Source organism: Sminthopsis crassicaudata, chromosome 4 (assembly GCF_048593235.1).
Source record: "Sminthopsis crassicaudata isolate SCR6 chromosome 4, ASM4859323v1, whole genome shotgun sequence".
NCBI classification, from domain to species: domain Eukaryota; kingdom Metazoa; phylum Chordata; class Mammalia; order Dasyuromorphia; family Dasyuridae; genus Sminthopsis; species Sminthopsis crassicaudata.
The window spans coordinates 258,881,605-258,904,488 of NC_133620.1; the positions used below are offsets into that span (position 1 = coordinate 258,881,605).

General features: G+C 32.9%; 1 protein-coding gene across 1 annotated transcript in view; it reads left to right on the forward strand.

Annotated features, from left to right (window-relative positions):
• The window catches only part of COL21A1 (collagen type XXI alpha 1 chain), a 246,431-nt gene that overhangs the window by 68,400 nt on the left and 155,147 nt on the right, over window positions 1–22,884 (forward strand). The window contains 2 exon segments of the mRNA XM_074310626.1: window positions 12,998–13,123; window positions 14,824–15,375. Coding sequence (XP_074166727.1) covers window positions 13,036–13,123; window positions 14,824–15,375 — 640 coding nt within the window. The 5' untranslated portion in view covers window positions 12,998–13,035.

Here is a 22,884-nt window from a genome sequence, read left to right on the forward strand (position 1 = left end):
GTTTCAACAGGGTAGATATAGAGGATGGTTTTGTAGAGAAAGAAAGAGGGAGAGGGAAATTCAGCAAAATATTTTCAGATAAGAGTATTTTGGAATTCTTGGACATAAAATTAGTGCAGTTGTGGATTGTGGCAAGAACAAGGGTATGACCATCTTTATGTGTGACTGAAGTAGGTTGGAGAAGTATCTCATGGGAAGTGAATAGGTTGAGGAAATGAAAGGTCATTACTTTTGAGGAAGAGTCAAAAGGCATATTGAAGACCACTAATATAAAAGTAGAAAGTAGAAAAATTGTGAGAGCGTTGTCAAATTTAATGAGGAAGGACAGAGAGTGACCGGGAGATCTATAGATGATAGCTACTAGAATTTTAATTTTGGGAAATGGAAGGGACCATCCTAGACTTCAACAGAGGAGAGGTTACTGAGTATTGGAGGTAAGGGAGAACCAGGAAGTGTCAATTGTGACCAAAGGGGTATTCCAATTCTCATCTTGATGAGTGAGCCAAAGAAAAGGAATGGAGGTCCTGCCAGAAAAGGTGGTTTAGAAGGTTGTATCATCAGGAGGGAAATACGTTTCAGTAACTGTTAGAACATGGAAGGAGTGAGAGAGGGGGAAAATAGTTTAAAGGAAAGTTTGTTGCTTATGGAACAAAAATATCAGAGGGCACACTGGAAGAGGTAGGGGTAATAGTTGGGTATTTGGCCTGAGTGGGTTGAAGGAGATGAGAATATGGAACTGAAAGGGGGATTAGGGAATGGAGTTTAGAAGATGAGACATAGGAGTTCAGAAGCATTGGAATGTATAGGATATATTACTCATTTCCCCAAAGGAGGCTGGACATTAGCAGGAGACAAATCAGATTGGATGACAGTTTCACTATTCCTCTTCCCTTCAAAGGCTGGAAATTAGACAGGCATTATTAGCATAGAAAGAAATAGAAGCAGGACTTCAACAATAGGAGATAAAAGTTGCATTCTCCACTGACTTTCCTCTTTCTCTTTCTTCAAGCAACTGATGCATGAGTTTTGAGAAAAATCATATGGTATAAAAAGGCATGGGTACATTGTGTATTGTACCACTGTAGAGAGAAACATCAGTTTGGTTGCAGGTCCAGTGAAATGTTGAGATATAGTATAAGTTAATATTGGTTTTAAATCAAATTTCTACTAAACTATTGTTTAGTTTTCTGAAATTTTTTCACTGAACAAAAATTTCTTTCTCTTCCCATGAGATTATGTTCTTGGTTTACTGACATACACATTTGCTTCTGTCTTGTTTATCTAACATATTTTATTGATCTACTTTTCTATTTTTATCATCATAAAACAAGTTTTTACATACTCTATATAGTACATGGTATGCTATTCATATGTTTTATAGTACATTTGGGGATTTGATAATGCAAGTGTTGCCATCTTATTTCCTGTTAATTCCCCCTATAATTTCCATTGATATTTGTTACTTATTATTCTTCTATGTGAATTTTTATCTAAACCAGTAATGTATACATTTACTAAGATACTACATGATAGAGTAGATAAAAAAAGAGAATTTATGTCAAGAAGACCTGGTTTCAAGTCCTATCTCTGAAACATGCTGGTTGTGTGACTCTGATCAATGAATTGCTTTAAATATTTTGGGGAATTTGTATACCAAGAAAAATCACCAAAATGTTCACACCATTTGACCTAGTGATACTACTGCTAGTCACATAGTCCACATAGTCCATATGACCATTGATAAAAAAAAAAAGTTCCATATTCACCAAAATATTTATAGTAGTAATTTTTATAGTAGAAAAAAAATTGAAATGAAATAGATTTCAACTTCCATAGAGATCTTGACATTAAATGACTGCCAATGGTAAACTAAGATCATTTTTAATTATTCAGGGAATATTCAGTACTGATTACCTACATTTCATTATATAGCTCCTTTACATTGCTTCCTAAAACTACTAATTCCCATAATCTATTTTTTTTTTCTTACTCACTCTTTCTTCCCTTAACCCCTTTTCTTCCTACTTGCCTATTGGGTAAGATGAATTTCTGTTCCTGGTGATGCACATTTGCAGAGTCTTCCTTCATTCCTTAAATTATTTTAGATGAAAATGAGATTCAAATGCTACTTGTTCCCCATTCTTCTCTTCATTGTGTTAATTCTTCTTTGAGGGTCCTATATTTCTGAGATAACTTTCTTTGTTTTTCTCTCCATTTTCCCTTATCTCAGGACAACTTTTTTTCTTTTGAGATCATACTAACATAATAGAATTATACTCATGCACTAACTGTCCCAGTAATGCTAAAATTTTTGGGGGGTTATACCTGCCATATTCTCATATAAGAATGCAAACAGTTTAACCTTGTTAAAACCCTTATGATTTCTCAATCATGTTTTCCTCTTTATGCTTTTCTTGAGTTTTGTGGTTAAATGTTAATTTTTCTCTTACTCTCTGGTCTTTCTTTTCATCAGGAATATTTAAAAGTAGTCTATTTAATTGAATTATAATTTTTCCCTTTATTTATTTCCTTTATAGGCTTATACTGTTTTGCTGAGTAGATTATTCTTGGTTGTAGTACTAGCTCCTTTGCCTTTGGGAATATAATATTCTCTATTTCTGTATAGTGGTAGTTTCTAAATTTTATGTGATCTTGACTGTGACTTCAAGGTATTTGAATTACTAATTTCTGTTTGCTGTATATTCTTTTTGACTTGTGAATTCTGGAGAGTTTTCTGAGATTCCATTTTGTTATTTCTTTCAGCAGATTATCAGTATGCTCTGTCAATTCCTATTTTATTTTATAGTTTTTAAGATATCTATGTAACTTTCATTCATAATTTCTTGAAATTTTTTGATATCTAGGATTTTTATTGTTGTTCACAGCTTTAAGGTGGTCTAGTGATTTTTAACTTATCTGTCTTTGTTCTATTTTCCAAGTCATTTTTTACTTTATTATTTTTTCCTTGATATCTCATGGGACCATTAGCTTCCACTAGGCTAATTGTAATCTTTAAGAACTTATTGTCTTTATTGAGATTTGGGGCCTCTTGTACCATTTGATCAATTCTGATTTTTAAGGAGATAGTTTCTTTAGTATTTTTGTACTTCTTTTTAACAAGTTGTTAATTCTATTTTCATAATTTTTATATAGCTCTTGTTTTTTTTTTCCAATTTATCATCTACCACTCCTATTTTATTTAATTTTTTCTTTAACAATTGCTTTCCTTAACTCTTTTGAAATTCTTATTGAGATTGTATTTAATTTGCATTTTTCTTTGAGGCTTTGCTTGTAAATATTTTTTTTAAATTGTTGTCTTCTTCTATTTCTATGTCTTTAGCTTCCCTTCCACAACAGAAACTTTTTATGGTCATATCCTTTTTTATTTGCTTATTTTCTCAGTCTATTTATTGACTTTTGACTTTATGTGGTATTGGACTCTGCTCACTTTTGGGGGGATTGCTGGTCTGATCTTCTGTCTTTTTTTGTCTTTCAACTGCTTTCATAGTTCAATCTGAGGAAGATATTAAGAGGGAAATGTTGTAAGTTGTCAGTGTTTCTAAAGTAATATGATCTGGGGAAAGTATCATCTCAGTCATATTTATAGTCTTCTTGATTTCCCTCCTACTCCTTACTTAAAAAAGAAGTGGAAAAAAAAAAGCATGAGCCAGTGAAATCAGCATTAATTATATGTAAGTCAGACAATTTGATTTGATTATTTGCCATATTCCTTCTTCTTTTTGCCAAGACACAAATATTCGACAAAGTTAAATTATAATGAGAAATGCAAAGCCCTTCAAACCACTGGAAGCTCATTAAATCCTGTTCTAGCCATGGGAAAAGAGGTTAGAGTGAAGGAGATTAAAGCCAAGACCAAGTTTAAAACTCTTTCCCTCCCCCTGCAAGTGATTCTTTCTTTGAAGCTTGTTTCAAAGACTTTCACTACTAAGTTGCCAGATGCTCAAGTACCTGAATTCTAAATGACTTGCATAAATACAAAATATATATTTGATGTGACCAAGTCTCCTCAAACAATCTAAAACCACCTTCTTTTTTCAGTATCACTCTATTTAAAAAACTTTCAAAAACTTCTAAATTGACCAAAGACTATACATTCATTTTAAGAGCCTTTGATTGATAGATTGCTTTAATGGATATGTTTAGTTTGTTTAATGCTTGTTCCAACTTAGTTCATATTTCATGTTGATTATTTCAATAAATATGTTTTACCTGAACTCACTACCTTATTCTACTAGAGGCATAACATTTTTTTAGACATGATATGTTCATTTCTTTTTTCTGTAATTTTTTTTCTCTTCCATGGCTTTTTACCTGTCTACTACATTTTGTGACTCTGGGCAACCTCTTATTTGGGATTCTCCTCTCCTCAATGATGACTCCTTATCCTGGGCCATGATTTTAAAAGAATCCCAATCATGTTTCTCGTCACTTTGGCCTTAACTCTCTTTAGACTCCATCTGTTTCTCCTTGCTTGCCTCTGTGCAAGTAACCTTCTTCTCTCTCACATCTCTATCTAAAACACATATGTGTTTTAAATTTTAAAATCCTTGAGATTGGCTTTAATTTTTAATCACTAATGTCTGGTATAATTCTAGATACATAATAAATGATTAACAAGTGTCTTTTCTCTCTCTGTCCAGAAAGAATAGTTAGAAGGTGTTTATAATTGCCTAGGTAAGAAGTAATAAGAATTTAAAGCAGGGTGATTTCAGTGGGATTAAAACTCACTAGCTACTTTCTTCCTGGAACCACAGAACCTGCTCTGGAGGATTTAATCCTTTCACTTCTAGAATATGCATTCTAGGTTCCTACTTTCCCAATGAATGAGTTGTAGTGGGTGAGCTTTAGTTATATTTCTCTTTATTCCGGAGGCATCTTTTCTAGTTCCATAGTTCTATCCAGTGCTGGAATTATAATCAAATTCACATACTTATTGCTAATGAAAATGGGATGTCAATTTACTCCCCAAGATCTCTATTCATGATTTCTTGAATTTTCCAAACCAAAATAGCTGGCCACTATTCCTTAATATACATTGATATGTTTTCCATTAATATATTCTCATGGAAAACAGAGATGCATTGTTGCTTTTGTTTTTGTATCTGCAACACCATATAATGTTTGGCATACACCCCTTCCCCACCCTTATTCATTCAAATGTATGATACATTGTGAAGTTGTTACTGTGCAGTTGTTTTCTGTTGTTTGATTCTCTGTGATCCTATTTGAATTTTCTTGGCAAGGATACTGGAATGTCCTGCCAATTCCTTCTCCATATCATTTTACCAATGAGGAAAATGAGACCAACAGGGTTAGACTATTTTACCCAGAGTTACACAGCTAGTAAATGTCTGATGCCAGCTTTGAACTCAGATCTTCCTGATTCCAAGCTTTTAGGTACATAGTTTGATCTGTCATGTAGCCAAATAACTTTAATAGTAGGTTTTACTAAATATGATTTGTTCATTAATGTCAATTTAAATAAAATTAGTAACACACACATCTCTGTAGTTTAATGCATCTCTTCAGTTTGATAATTTCATTTCTCCTGATATACGTTGTACTATTTCTTTCTTATTACTTTTTCTACAGAGCTCAAAAAGAAGAAAGGCATTGATTAGATGGCACATACCACTTTGTACCCCATACACATATACACAAAAGTACTCCAATATACATATCCTCATTAAGCACCTTCTGCTTAAGGATGTAGTGTTTTTTAAGAGAGACTTTACTGCATGTATCCTATTTTTAGCTTTCACTGTCTAAAAGTTCACAGCCAACTAAGTGAACCAAATTTTGAAAAGCACTTCAAAAACGATAATCATGTTTAGAAAAGCTTTAATTTTCTATTTTCTGGCTTACCACCCTAACCTTCCAGAAAAAAAAAATAAAGGAAGAGTAATTCACCTTTATTTGTCATATTATAGCTTACAAATTTTTTTTTCCATAAATACCCTTCTAGATACTGCAACAGTTCTCACAAAACCCACTGCCAACTTGCCGATTTTTATCTAGGATATAATCATTCTTTTTTGCACCCAGTTTCCTAACTCTAGAGCTGCCCATGACACTTTAATCTCTCTTCAATTCTTATATATACTTAGTAGGTAAATTATGTAGATTTTACTTCCACAAACTCCTTTAAATCTATTTTCTTCTTTCTAATCACATGGCAGTCCAGTAATATAGATCATCATTATCCTCTCTTTCTTGACTTGTGAAAGGAACCACCTAATAATTCTTCCAACACTCAATCTTTGTCTTCCCTAAATCCATCTTCTATACAGCAGCCAAATGATATTGCTAAACTTCAGATAGAACCATATCACTTATGTTTTCGAGGAGTTTCAGTGTATTGGCTAGGAAGAATAAAGTAGAAAATTCTCCATTTGGCATTTAAATTATTTTGTAATCTGACTCTAGGTTATCATTCTAGAATGATACATATTTCTTTTCTTCATGTTCTGGTCTAATTGCTTTATATATAAAATTCCCCTTTCATAACATTTTGTTTCCTACCTCTTTAAATTTGCATAGTATGTCTTTCATGCTAGTGATATTCTTCCTTATATTTTCTTTGTGAAATTCCTAACTTCTTACAAAGTACTGTTCAGGTTCCTTGGAAATTAATTTTTATTTACACTGTACATATGTATGTGCCTGTTATGTGTGTACATATTATTTATATTATCTAATATGTACACATATTATCTATCTTTCTGTCTGTCTCTCTGTCCATCCATCTATCTGTTTATACACTTCAAATAGTGAGTAACTGACTGACAAAGGGAATGGCAAAGGAAAAGATATAAAGATATTATCAATATTTCAAAAAATAGAAAGTTGTATGTATAAGGAAACACTGAATTAAAGGAATAGGTTTTGGGGGAGAGGAAGAAAATTTGCTTAATTTAGGCATGCAGAATATGAAGTGGCCTGTCTGAATAGAGTTTTTGGAGATAATTATTTATACTTCATGAAAGATTGACATGATTGAAAAAGTGGATGTGGTGTTATCCTCATAGTTGAAGCCACAGAAATGATTATAACTAGCTATGGACAGAATGTAGAGAGAGGGAGAAGAAAACACAACCTAGGAAACACAGCCTGGGAAATAAATAAGTAAAATAAAAATAAAAATTTAAAAATAAATAATGAAACCTTTCTGCATTGAGAAGAATATAAAGAACTATTTAAGAAGACAGAAAGAAGGGGTTAGAGAAATGGAAGAGAATTATGAGAATATTGTATCTCACACAACACACCTCTCAGACTGACCAGGATAAAAGGAAAAGGTAATGATAAATGTTGCAGGGGAAGTGGGAATGTGGGAAAATTGGGGCATTAATACATTGTTGGTGGGGTTGTGGAGTGTTCCAAACATTCTGGAGAGCAATATGGAACTATGCACAAAAGGCTATCAAACCATGCAGCAGTTTATTTTTTGATCAGCATAAAAAGAGAAAATGAACCACATTTGCAAAAATGTTTGTAGCAATCCTTTTTGTAGTGGCAAGTAACTGGAAACTGAGTTGATGCCTTTCATTTGGAGAGTGGCTGAATAAGTTATGGTATATGGATGTTATGGAATATTGTTGTTCTATAAGAAATGATCAGCAGGATGATTTCAGAGAAGCCTGGAGATACTTCTATGAACTGATGCTGAGTTAAAGGAATCAAAGCAGGAGAAGAGCAAGATTATACAATGATCAATTTTGATGCATGTGGTTTTGTGATGAGGACGGCCATCTGCATCCAGAGAGATGACTATGGGGGCTGTGTTGATTACAGCATAATATTTTCACTTTTTTGTTATAGTTTACTTGCATTTTGTTTTCTCTATTTTTTTTCCTTTTTATCTGATTTTTCTTGTGCATCATAATTGTGGAAATATGCATAGAAGATTTGCACATTTAACATATATTGGATTACTTGCCATCTAGGGGAAAGTGTGAGAGGAAAAGTAGAGAGAAAAATATTTTGAACACAAGGTTTTATAAGGGTGAATGTTAAAATTACTTATGCATATGTTTTGAAAATAAAACAACTTTAATATAAAAGAGAATATTTTATCTCAGAACAAAAGATAGCAGAAGGGACAATTAAGAGGGAAGTAGTCAGTAACATCACTTATTTCTGAAAGATCCAATTTTTTTTTTCCTTTGAGATAATAAGGAAGGAGTCAAGATTATATGATGGCACTAAGCTTCTTCTTTTTTTTTTTTTTGAAAAGGTGTTGAACAAGTTTTTGTATGATGGACCTAATCTCAGCTAAAAATGTAGAAGTTTATGGCATTTACTCTAACTACAGAGGATGTGGTGGGAGTTTGAGCTGAAAAAGAATGTGGAATCAGACACTATCAGGAAGGAGATAAGGTTAAGCAAGAAGAGGTGAAAAGAATGCTTATTTGGAAGTTATGAGAGCTCAAATGAAGTTTTCACCTTAAATTTGTAGTGGGTAAATCAGCTTCATTTCATAACTTTCTCTAGCAGTGCTCAGCAGACCAGGAATCAAAGTGAAAACCTTATGGTGATAGTGTTAACACTGGATTCAGGTAAGGAATGTGAGAAAATTTTGAGTTTGAAAGATTCTTAAGTGGTGCCTATAAATGATGGTTAAATAGTAGAAAATGGGTTTGAAGGTAAGTATGGAACTGAAGTAAAACCCAATTGAGGATGAGTCTTGATGTCAATATCATTTAATATAAATGAATGAAAGGGAGAAATCTGAAAGGTTAGGAAGTTATGGTTGGAGAATGTGATTTTAAAGTTCAAATTCTTAGAATTAGTACAATTATATGACAGTCACATCTAATATCTGATGGTGTTAATATATTGCATGTTACAGAGGTGATTGAGTTTGTGAGATCATCTCATCCAAGCTGTCTTTGAATAGTGTAATGGCGTACTTAATGTCACAGCTTATTGTTTATCCTTCATTCTCAAAGAGGACCAGGACATAAGATAGATGATGCCATGATCTTCAAATGAAATGGACTTAAGTGAGGGAGGGCTGTGTAAGGTCATCTGCCTCACTTTTTCCTCCAGAGCTATCTGAGTCCAGTGGCAAGATATAGATCAAGATGTCTGGAGACAGCCCTGGGTGCACTGGGAGACCTTGGCATTTTTAAGCTAAGGTCTTCAATAGTTCTCATTTTGACTGAGCCTGCACCCACAGCTAGTTAGACAGCAGCATAGCCAGGGCAAGAAATATATATGTATGTGTATAATCAAGAACTGTTAGGATAAATATTACTGAGGCTTTTGCTCTTTTCTCATACTCAAATAAATAATTTTTCTTTTTCTTTTTTTTTTTTGAGGCTGGGGTTAAGTGACTTGCCCAGGGTCACACAGCTAGGAAGTGTTAAGTGTCTGAGACCAGATTTGAACTCCTGTCCTCCTGAATTCAAGGCTGGTGCTCTATCCACTGCACCACCTAGCTGCCCCTATAATTTTTCTTTATATTGTTTGTTTAAATGATATAACCAATGACAGTATATATGTATTTATTATGTTATAGGCAGTTGGATAGCATATTCAATAAAGTCCAGAATCTGGAGGAAGGAAGACCAGAATAAAGTAACAGGTCCAAGAAGATTAAGTTAGGGTCATATAGGTAGTAAGGTTTGAGATAGATCATGCTGATCCCAAGTCCAAAATCCTGTCTAATAAACCATATTGCTTTATGTATCATTTGGAAGAAGTAGGGTCATGCACTGGGTCATGAAAAAAGTAAGAATATTTCATTTGACTAACTGAATATTTAATTAGATAACTGTTCAGGGAAATTGACTTTAAACTCATTTGGGATGCTTTTTTAAAAATTGTAGTAAGTTTATTTTTAATACACATTGCTTTATGAATCATGTTGGGAGAGAAAAATCTGAGCAAAAGGGAAAAACCATGGAAGTGATTAAAAAAAGAAGTGAATATAGCGTGTGTTAATTTACATTAATTTTCCTTAGTTCTGGATGCAGATGACATTTCTGTCTATTGGGACTGCTTTGGATCACTAACCCACTGAGACGAACCAAGCCTTTCATAGTTGATCATTACACTTTTTTGCTGTCATTGTGTACAATGTATTTCTGATTCTACTCAGCATTGGTTCAAGTAAATCTTTCCAGGCATTTTATATCATCAGCATTTTCATAATTTTTATACTATTATGTTCATGTACCACAACTTGTTCAGCCATTCCACAATTGATGAGCAACCACTCCTTTTCCAATTCTTTGCTACCACAAAAAGGAGTGGCTACAAACATTTTGCACATTTGGGTTCTTTTCCCCCCTTCATGGTTTCTGTGGGACACAGACCAAATAATGGCATGGCTGGGTCAAAGGATATGCACAGTTTTATAGCTCTTTGGGCATAGTTCTAGAATGCTCTCCAGAATGGTTGAATCATTTAACAACTCCACCAACAATGCATTAGTGTCTCAGCTTTCCCATATCGCCTCCAACATTTATCATCTTTTCCTGTCATTTTAGCCAATCTGAGAGGCATAAGATGGTACCTCAGAGTTGTTTTAATTTGTACTTTTCTAAGCAATAGTGATTTAGAGCATTTTTTTATATAACTATGAACCAAGAGTTCCTCCTCTTGCAAATGCCCAGAGACAGCAGTGCCCTGACCCTTGCTGTTTCTTCACTCACCAGGTGTTGGTTCCTTCTCTCTCAGGACCATGCCTCAGCAGCACAGCTGGACTTGGCATTCCCAATCTGCTGGAGGTCACTTTGTCTTCATGGACACAAACCTCAACTCGACAAACAGTTTGGGAGATGAAAGTCTGTATGGTTTCTGATTAGAATTTAGCCACATCCAGCTAGCCTGAGAGGTCCCCACTTGATGTTTTTGAGGAGTTAGCCCAGAGGTGTTTGCACTTCAGACTGGTTAATCTCGGTCTGAGGTCTTTCTTTAGATCTTGCCTAGTTGTATCAAGAGGATCCTTGTTCTGCCCCAAGTCTTCTTGAGTTCTCACCAGTCTATGTTAATGCTGAAGCACAAATTTATTCTACTTGTTTTATTCTCTCTCAGAAGAACTTGAAATTTACTTACCCACTCCTCCATCTTCCCAGAATCCTCCCTATGTATACAAATTTTATAGGCATTATATTTAGAATAAAGAAAAGTTAGAAATTACAATATAAGAATCAGAATAAATTAATCAGATAATGTTGATTATAAATGATTGAAGATTCATAGTTAAGAATGATTTCAGGAATGAGTCAGATTGAAGAATTTCAGGGCAAACTGTAGTGCTTATGTGTAAAAAATCAGTTTTCCTTGAGTAATGGCAAATATGAAGAATTCAGAGAAATAAGATAAGACCATAGATTTAGAGACAGAAGGACTTCAGTCTTTCAATCACCTCATTTTACAAGTGAGTAAATAGGTTTAGAGAATGATCTCATAGTGACTTGCACAAGATCACATAGATGATGTGATAAATGTGGGATCTAAACCCATGTCCTCTGTAAATCCCATGTTCTTTATACTGTACTGAACTAAGGAGATTTCCATGAGGTGATACAAGCTGAGGTAGACAGGCTGTCACACTCCAATAAAATCCACCAAAATCAAATCCAACATGCAAAATGATTTCAACAGTGCAAATAAAGTCAACATTAAGAAACAGCAACACCTGCTAAATACAATTCTCAATGTTAGTACCTACTGTTAAAGTAGTAGGAAGTTAACAATAAATTTTGTGGGGTGCATTTTGTGTAGATTTTGCTTGGGTAGTTTGTTTTAGCATCTGTTATGTTAATTACAACATTTATTATTGTTTTGTTTCTGCACTTTTTGATCTTTACTTAATTAAGAATACTCCAAAATAATAAAATAGATTACTTCATGCTTTAAATGTTTTAATAATTTAGGGTCTGACATACATCAAATCAATCTGAGATTATACACTTTGTGTCCATCATTGTGATAATTTTTTAAAAGATCATTAGTTATTTTCCTTGTCTTTAAGAAGCTTTCAACTACAATGAGATCAATGGTATAGAGGTGAAAGGAGTGATAGATTTCATCATTTGCTTTTGTGAATAAAAAAATGGTGGTTTTACTCATATAAAGGTAAAAACAAATTACAGAGTACAGTATTAACACTTTGTTAGCACACTTAATCCAGTTTTAATGCTCCCCCAAAAAATTTTGCATAAGAATTCAAAGCATAGAATTATTTCCATATACAAAAAGAGCACATTAATTAGAAATAGAAGCACGACAGAACAGTTAATTTAGGTATTATTTGCTCAAAGATGTGATCCTTTTTATCCCCCTCAAAGAAAATAGTTTTTAAGGAAGACTTCTTGGACATAAGTCTCAATCTTCCATGCTACCCAACTTTATAGCTCTTATTGAGTCTGTTTTTTCAGATGTAGTTTCATTTTTCTTTTTTATTTGTTTAATTTTAGAAATTCTCCAGACAGAAGCCATCATCAAAACAATGTACAAAAATATTCTAAATAAAAATATAATTTAATGTGTGGATGTTGTTAGGGATGGGGCAGGATTACTCTTCAATTTGTATGAAAAAGCGAGTTAGCATATAGTGAAAGTTAACTAATAGCAATGAAAGTATTCACCTGGTTACTTTTGGATTAGGAAGAAAAACTGATCATTACAAGGAAATACTGGACTTTGTGATGGTTGGTTTACTTATTTTGATTTCTTATTCTGAATGAATAATTTCAACTGTTATTTTGATAAATCTCTCCCACATTGATGTGAACTGCCATCTCTTTTGAAATTTTTGCTTTTAGAAAGTTGATTGGAACCTCAGTTCCAAACAAGTTAAGTTGTTAACTCGAAGTTAAATGTTTGCTCCATGGTTACATGGCCAGTTTGTGTCAGAAGCAAAACTGAATTCTCCTATTCTTGACTTCAAGAATCCACTATGTCATGAGGTTTCTTAGCTATTATTATGGAACTAATTTTTTTATATTTGATTTTTCCCTAGGTAAAGAAGACTTAAATATTCAGGACTAAATCGTTTACATGGCTCACCACACAAAATATCTTCAAGTAATTCTCATTCTGTTGCTTCAGGATTTTGTATTAGCTGAAGATGGTGAAATAAGATCAAGTAAGAATGATTATTGAACAATTTATTTTTACTACAATTTGAAATAAAAAATTCCCAGACCCAAACTGAAGGATTTCTGACATAGTCTGAAGGAAGTTAATTCATATATTTGTTTCCACATGGCAACATCTGAAATATATGCTTCATTCCATTGTTTTTCATGTCTATGAGATGATTCTCAGAAGTAACCTTGAAATGGAGCCCATAAAAGTCACTCATCCTTAAGTCCTAAGTTAAATGTAGCAAGAACTGCTTCAGAAATATAGCATTGTAAATAATGATTTCTGTTAATGATCTCCTGGGAAATCTAGTTGCAACCATGCTTCTAAATCATAGTTTAAAAAGTAACACTCTTTCCAATCTCAGCAATACTACTCTGAGTTTTGGCTTTTTAGACTTTGAAAAATAACCATTTTTTCCTAAGCGGAAAATTTTTAATGTCTCTATATCAAACTGATAAAATCATACCATTGGCAAACTTGACATATATAGGCTGAATTTTTAGAAGTCTTCCAGACTTTATAGGCTTGCTCAGAATTTGGGAATAGTGATGATAGTAACTGTTTTTTGCACCCATGTTATTGGCTAACTATGTAGGAATGAAATATATACTTTGTGGCTGTGGGTGGGAAACAAGCAAAGATATCGGAGACTGCCAATTATATTTCATCACCCTGGAGGGAAAAACATCAACAACCATAAAGTGAGATGATGTGTGAACAAGGGGTAGATTTATACATTTGCAGTTTTCACAATAATTGGAAAATATAAACATTGAATAGTGGCATTTTATTGTGTGAGGTGTATGCAGGCTCAGTAGCAACAATCACTGTAGAACTTTCTCATGGAATAATTCTATTTATGATGTCATGACCACTAGAATGCTGCCTAGAATTGGTTTGAGAGATAGTACATCAGGTGGGTACAGTATTATAATCTGCAGTGAATTTCTGTTGCTACATTTAGGCATTGTTAGTAGATTATATATATATGTATATACAAATATATATATATATATATATGTATATATATATAATTTAGTATAATTAAAGGCAAAAATTTTTTGGGAAAAAGCTTTAATAGTAATTGGCTATTTTGAATTTTTCAAATGTAATATGTTCATCTAGTAAAAGTATATATTATATAATGAGTGAATAATTTTATTTTTATTGTTTATTATTAAAACTTTTTATTTACAAAGCATATGCAGGTGGTAATTTTTTCTAACACTGACCCTTGCATAACCTTTTCTGTTCCAAATTCCTTCCTTCCTTCCTTCCTTCCTTCCTTCCTTCCTTCCTTTTTTCCTTCCTTCCTTCCTTCCTTCCTTCCTTCTTCCCTTCATCCTTTTGCAACAATATTCCAGGAAACAATGAAGTACTTTCTCCTTTAAAATAGTAGTGTAATCATTCCTTGAGGCAATCATCACATAAGCCATTATTATATATGGTTTGCTATCAGTTTATTTCCATCCTTTTCAATAACCACCAAGTATCCCCTTACCTCCAAGCACAATTATTAGAGCACAATTGTATGAATTTTTATAAGTGTTGTTATATATTGTGATATTTCTAAAATCATCTGATTTTTCTTTTTTCTTTCTTTTTTTTTGTTGTTGTTTTTGGATACTGACATAATACATGTAAATTTTCTCTCTCTCTCTCTCTCTCTCTCTCTCTCTTTTTTTTTTTTCATTTTAGGTTGCAGAACAGCTCCAACAGACTTGGTGTTTATCTTAGATGGTTCCTATAGTGTTGGCCCAGAAAACTTTGAAATAGTTAAAAAATGGCTTGTAAATATATCAAATAATTTTGATATAGGACCAAAATTTATTCAAGTTGGTGTGGTTCAGTATAGTGATTATCCTGTACTTGAGATTCCCCTGGGAAGCCACAATTCTGGAGAGAACTTAATGGAAGCAATGGAATCTCTTCATTACTTGGGTGGGAACACAAGGACAGGAAAAGCTATTCAGTTTGCCCTTGATCATCTTTTTGCTAAATCACCAAGATTTCTAACTAAAATAGCAGTTGTTCTTACTGATGGCAAATCCCAAGATGAAGTGAAAGATGCAGCAGAAGCTGCAAGAGACAATCGCATAACTTTGTTTGCCATTGGTGTTGGTTCAGAAACTGAAGATGCTGAACTTAGAGCAATTGCCAATAAGCCTTCATCGACCTATGTTTTTTATGTGGAAGATTACATTGCAATTTCCAAAATAAGAGAAGTAATAAAACAAAAACTTTGTGAAGGTAAGTCTTAAGCTTTCTTTGGAAAATATAAAATATCTGTTTTGACTTGCCTTTAGGCATTGCTTTTGAAGTGAATTTAATCTCAATTCTATCCTGCTTTTGACTATGATATTTGATGGTTAAAAATATTTTAATGTTTTCTTTTAGTTATATATACAGTTGAGATGAGCAATCCATAATTTGCTATCTTGGTTCTAGCTTCAGTAAAATATTTTCATAAACAGCTCATTTCTATCTAAACTCCAAAATTTGTGAGGGGAAATCACATTTAACAGTCATATTATGTGCTTACAGTAAATTTTACTTCTAGCTATTCCTATAAACTCTAACTGTAATCATACATTATGGTTAAATCACTGCACTTTTGACTTACAATAATTTTTAACATTTTATTCTTAGGTTTTGAATGCCAAATATAATTTCACTATAATATGATTTTTGCCTTTCTTACCTTTCATTTTCATAAAATCTGAATTTTACTGCAGATCTATATTTGTTATTTTAGTCATAAAATGTGTTAATTCATTTCTATTAACAGCAAAAATAACTCCCTGGAAGGAGGGGATTATTAGAAGGGAAAGCAGATAGGGGGAGGTTATATTCAAAAACAAAACAAATCCCTCTTCTGCTTTGTTGAGGTTGTCATTTGCAAAATAAACAAATCAACAGAATTTAATAATTCTCCAACAAAATAGTTAGAATTGTTCTTCTGCTGCATGAAATTGTTTCTTCTTTTCCATCCTTTTGCTTCTCTTCATTTACTTTATATTTGTATTTCATACTGTTATGGATTAGATAGTATTAAGATTCCTTCTAGTTCCATGGTTTTTCCACATGGCATGAAAGTAAATTTCAATGATGTCTATCCCACCTAGCCTCTAGAAATGGGATTTTACAAATGATACTACCAGTGACAGAGAAGCATAAGTACTCATTCAGCAGAGTTGATGTTTTCCGTAAATCCTCTTACTAATGCCACAACAAAGTAGAGTGATAAAACATTGTTCTGAAGTATCAAAATTTAGAAGTTGCTAGTAGCACCTCATAGACTACTGAGGCTATTATTCAATTAGCAACAATAATTAATTAAAATAGCAAGTTTCACCTTTTCCCCTCCCTGACATACATTCCCTTATTTTAGGAGAAAAAAAATGACAATTATGTCTCTGCATATGACTGGCAGAAATTCCCAAACAGTAATATTTGAACAATTTGACAACCATATAAAAGACTGCCAATCATCAGAGATGTATATATATATATACATATACATATATATATATATTTACATGAGTCTGATTAAAAATAGTGCCGTCACTTTTTTTTCCTAATACAATCAATTTTTGCTTTATTATAACAATTTTCAGCATGTACTAGTTATAAGGCACTATGTAGATATTAGGGATATAAAAGCAGAAATAAAACTATTCTTTGATTCCATTTATAACTTATACTTTAAGTACTCTGCCTCTCCTCTAACCACTTCAGCCATTTCCTACTCTCAATGCACTCTTCCTGAAACTCTACTGTTTTCAACACTTCATATTCTTTTTCTATTAAACTCCCTCTGATTTCTGAGGGACTCATTTCCTGTCTTCTGATTACTCATCATTTACCCTCGAGTGATATTACAGTCAGTTATTTGTTGGCATGAAACACAGGGATATGTTGGAAAGAAATGATTCCCCCTCTACCTTTGCTATAATGAATCTTATCCAATGTTCAGGCATGTGTAGCCACCTAGGACCAACAAAACAAAACCTATATAAGTGTGGTAGCAAAGTCTGGGGCCCATTATTCATTAACTTTGTGGGGATTCATGGCTTGTCTTTATAGGGATGTAGAAAACTAGGGAGCATATTCCAAAGAACCCCACATGGTTTCATGAATGATTTAGGGGAAGAGAGGGAAGAAGGAAAAGGTGAAAAAGAGAAAAAGGGAGGGAAGGAAGAAGGGGTAGAGAGAGAAGAAAGGAAGGAGGGCAAGATAGAAAGAGAATTAGAGACACAGAGAGAGCAGATAGAAACAGACAGAGACAGACAGAAAGAGAGACATAGAGAGACAGAAAGACAGAGGCAAATGGAGTAATGTAATGGAGTAGACATTAGATACACACACACATACACATATATAGGTTTATGCATATCATGAATTAAGTAGATAAAAGTTAATCTTAGAGAGATTCACTCATATTAAGGGAACTGGTCAAAGTCTACTTATAAAAGTGGCACTTGATCTGAATATTGAAGGGAGTCAGAGCTTCTAAGAGGTAGAGATAAGGGGGGAAACAATTTCAGACATGATGATGCTGAATCTATTAAGCAGCTTATTGGAATACTTATTATGATAGGCTCATCTAAACTTTTTCCTGCCAAACTACTTTTCAATTTTCCAGAAGTTTAGTTTGTGTTCAAAGACTATGCCATTATGTTTGATTACTTATGGTTATATGCCTCATTGATCTAACATCAACTTTTCTATTTTTTAACTTGTTCAAAATAATTTTGATGATAGCTGTTTTGTAATATAGTTTGATATTTCATACTGTTATGGATTAGATGGTATTAAGGTTCCTTCTAGCTTCATGGTTCTTCCACATGGCATGAAAGTAAATTTCAATGATGTCTATCCCCCCCAATCTCTAGAAATGGGACTTTACAAATGATACTACCAGTGACAGAGAAGGATAAGTTAGAAATAGAGCTTTAGGTAGGGACCCTGTCTCTACTTTTCTAAAATGTGTGAGCAATCTCACTGGCCCACAGAAAAAAATGTCCAAAGTGGTTTATTCAGGCTGATCTTTGTACCCCATACTCCAAATTAATATGAACTTTATAAAATCTTCATACTTTTCTAATTTCTTTCTCATTTTGCATAGTTCTAAAAGCTGTATTCTCTTCATCTATAAAATAGTTCTCTTTTTAAAGATGAAACACCTGACACAGTAAACTTAAATGATATGCTAAAGGTCAAATAGGAAATGGCGAGGCAGAATTGGAACTAGAACTCAAATCTTTTAAATTGGCCTAGTCAATTTCCACTGAAAAACTGTTTCTATTTCCTTTCAGTTTTCTCAGGATTTCCAGTTAACCTTGGGTTCTACCAAAAGAGCTATCAAAGAGCTTCTCCTCCTGTAATCTCTTTAGAATAGGAAGCACTTCCTATTAATTTTCCTAATCCTCTCTTCTCCATTATCAAAAATTCTTTGTCCTTATGGCTACTCTTATACATTTTTTCCAGTTACAAATGCTAACTATTAATATAGGAAAATGCTAAAAATAGAGAGGATTATCCTATGAATTCTTATTTCATAATACTTGATTAAAAATAACTGATATGATTTCAAAATTGACCTGCTTATGCTTGTTCTGTACATTTCTGTGTATTTAAAGGAAAATATGTTTCAATAACATCCATTATTATCATCAGAGTTGTAATATTCTTTCCTCCTTTAAATTAAAAATGGTAGAAAGAAAAATCTTATAATGAATAAGCATAATCATGCAAAATGAGTCTTCATAGTAAATTTGTGTCTGACTTTTTATGTATTTTGGAAAGAAAGAAGTCATACTGTACTTTTTCATTGGACTTCTTGATCATTATTCTGTCTAGCATGAATTTAAGTTTTTGTTAAAATAGATATTTGGAAATTGAGCAGACGTCCTCTTTTCAGACTGAAAGTGCCGCTACAATGTTTATTCTCCTTTAACTACATGAAACCTTCTCTCAGTTTATTGCATTTCATTCTGTTTCATTTCCAAAGTCCTAAATAACTTCATGGGGTGTTGAGGACAGATGGATTGGAAATTGGCATAAAAATGTCTTGTATAGTTAAAATTCCAATAATTTAATCAGTGTTTTCTCCATTATACAAGAGAAATTTTGTATTTACATTCTGTGATTATGAAGTATATTCCTCACATTACATTTTTTTCATTTGATTAAAAAAGATTTGAATAGAGGAACAGAAAGAGTGTATTTAATTTTGCAGTCCCCTTTAATGGTTGGATGTTTCTCCTTTTCTATATGAAGCTACATCAAGAAAAAGCCAAACAACTTGGGCCTTGAGTCAGGCAGTACTCCTGGGAGCAATTGTTGCCAAAAGCTATAATGGGACTTAGATGCAGCTGTATCATCAAGCAGGTGTTGTTCTTCCACAGGGGAACAAAGGATTGGGGGTAAAAGCCAGGACATGTCTTTTTAAAAAACATACAATCTGAAACTTTTATGACTATGTGTGAATAAAGATGGAGATTAGACTTGTGATTTAATTGATATAAGAAACTTCCAGTGAGGGAGTTTATTCTACCACTGGTAGAATTAGATTGGCTTATTCTCTGAAGTTTTACACCGTTTCCTAGAACATGGAGAGTGTAAATAACTTGTCTAGGTCAGTATTTGTAGAGGTAGGAGTTGGAAACCAAGTATTCTTATTCCAAGGCCAGTTTTATATCCATGATGCTATCCTGGTTTACTTTTTTTTTTTTAACCCAAGAAACTAATGTAGATAATACCTGCTATCTAATTACTGATTTTTCTAGTACCCTTTACCACTTTTCCAAAGACAGAATTTGTATATAAACAACAGTTATTTTTATTGTTTAGATTTTTCTTTCTTATGGGAAAAACAAAACAAAACAACTGATTCATTAGGCACTCTGTCATTCAGAAATCTCAATTAATAGATGAAGACATTCCTTTTCAATTATCAAAAAAGATTATATTGGAAACGGTGCAGTGTTCAATATAGTTCACATATTCTTAATTTTCATTGTCATTATTAGAATATTTGAAATCCAAGTGTGGTATATAGGCATACTCTCATTACTTTAAAAGTTCTTGCTTGAATTTTAATTTGCATTAAAAATCTAAATAAAGTAAAATTTTGTCAGAATATTTATTATTATTATGTTACTTCTAGAATTATTTTTTCTTGTAAGGTTAGTTTGTAAACATCATCATTCTTACAGGATTGCAGGATCTTTTGATTCATTAAGATCAGAAAGAGGTGAAAATTCAAAATATACCAATAAGAGCTCTAATTAACCAGGAAGAAAAACAAAAGCCAAAAAACCCCCCTAAAAAACAATAACAAAATCAATGTGATGGGTAGGCATATAGAAGGAAAAGGTAATTATTTTGAGGGTTGCTTTATTTTTGGTTCTTTCTTATTTCCCTCAAGGTATAGCACTATATTTGGCACAAAATAGGTGTTAATTTAATGTTTGTTACCTAAAGTACAATTTCAAAATTATTCATTTCATTCTGAATGAAATTTTATATTCCAGCCCACGTAAGGCAAAGTATTTCATAGCTATAAACAAACTGAATTCAAAGTTCAACAATTTATTGTACAGGATAATGAAATCTAGAAATGTATCAATAGTAAAAAGAGACTCAGATATTGAACAAAATAACAAAGTATCTAACTAGGTAGGAAAAACATGATGGGTGGGTAAGGAAAGTGGGAAAAGCAGTTATATAATGCCTAAATAATATATTAATTATTTAAAGAGTACAAAAGTGATTTAAATTTATCTAGTTCCTCATTTTTCATTATAGTGGTACTCTTAAAAAGTAACTGTATACTCTTTTATGTGCATAGTACTTTGTATTTCTACAGGAGCTCCACACTTAAAAGAAAGTATCCTGTGGAGAAATTTTATGTGTTTTATGTTAATAGCAGGTGGCATTACATAATTTCCAGAATTGTTGAAGTGATGAAATGAGATCAGGTCTATATGGTACCTTAAAAAGCCTAAAGCAATACATTAAATAGGTAAGTGCAAAATATGTACAAAGTATGTGCAACAATTTCCTGAGGGGAATATTGGTAGTGAAGAATATAAATAATTGAAGAGACTGGGGATATAAGAAAGACCTAATGTAAGAGACCTAATGTAAATTATATTTTGAATGAAGCTGAGGATTTTACAAGACGAGAAATGAGGAGGAAAAAAAAGTATTCCAAGTATAAGGGGCTACTTGGGCATAAACAAAGAGCCAGGAGACATAATTTTACATACAGTAAGTTGAAGAACAGAGCAAGTTTTGGAAAGTAAGGAGTAGGGAATGAGATAAGGGAGAGGTAATGGAATGCAGCCAGTCTAGAAAGACAGTACTAGATTATGAAGAGTTTTACATACCAAACAAAATAGTTTATGTCTTATCCTACATTCCATAATATGAAGCCATTCATTCTTCTTGAGTAGGGAGTTAAATGGTTAGATATGTGTTTCAGGAAAATGTTTTTCAGGATGGATAATAGAGAAAGGGACTGGAGGTAGGGAAATCAAATAGGAGCCTATTGCAGGTATCCCTGAAAGAGATGATGAAGACCTGAACTAAAGTAGTTGTATGTTAAATGAGAGAAAAAGGGATAAAAGAACTCTTGTGGAATTAAGCTTGACACTTTGGTAAGTGATTGCACATGAAAGATAAGAGAGAAAGAATAGTTGAGAATGACTTCTAAGATGTGAACTTGGGTGAATAGAAGAATTTCAAAAGAAATGGGAAAGTAGGTAGATTTTTCAGGGTAAGATAATGAGTTTGGGAAATATTGACTTTTAGATGGCTGTAGGATATCTAGGGGAAGATGTCCAATGAGCAGTAAAAGTGATGTGAAGCCAGAATTCAGGAAAGAGATATGGACTTGCTCTATGAGCTATTCACATAGAGGTGACAATTGAACCCATGGGAGCTAGTGAGATCAACCTGAAAGAGAAAAGAAGAAAATGAAATTTATTTCTACTCATTTGTCTTGTACTAAAAAATAATTTAGCAGAAATTCTTGAGATTCATACATTCCTTGGCATTTATTTTCAAACATGTTTCTGTCTTGGTGACTCTGAGTTGACCTTTTCCTGTGAAGTAACAGATAAATCTATTTGAAAGCTTTAATATACAGGCACTCCCAATTTGTTAGTTGGGTAGATTCCAAAAAGATATTTTAAGTCAGTTCTGTGAGACTTAGAAAAAAATTTTTCAGAGAAACAAAATGATATGATAGTTCATTTCCCAGGTCATCTACAAAGAAGTGTGGTACAATGGAAGAAAGCAATGACTATATAGTCTGAGGATCTGAATTTATAACCTCTCTCTGATGCTTATTTCTCCTGTGACCTAAGGCAAGTTATTTGACATTCCTGGGCCTCAGTTTCTTGATCTATAAAATCAGGTCACATTAGACTGGATGACTTTTCTATACCTAAGTTAATGGTTAAAAAAAAAACCAAAAAACCTTTTTGAAATCAACCAATATTTATCTTGTCAGTCTCCTATCTCAATTGACAACACAAGTAAAAAAAACCTATTACAAAAATGTAAAGTCAATCAAAACACATTTTCATATGTGCTATTGTCCATAAGAAATTGTTTCATTCTACATTCTGAGGCCTTCATCTTCTTATCAGGAAGTGGGTAGCATGTTTCTTTATTAGTCTTCTGGCTACACTGATATTTGTCATAATAGTATTCTATCACATTTATGTACCATAACATGTTTAACCA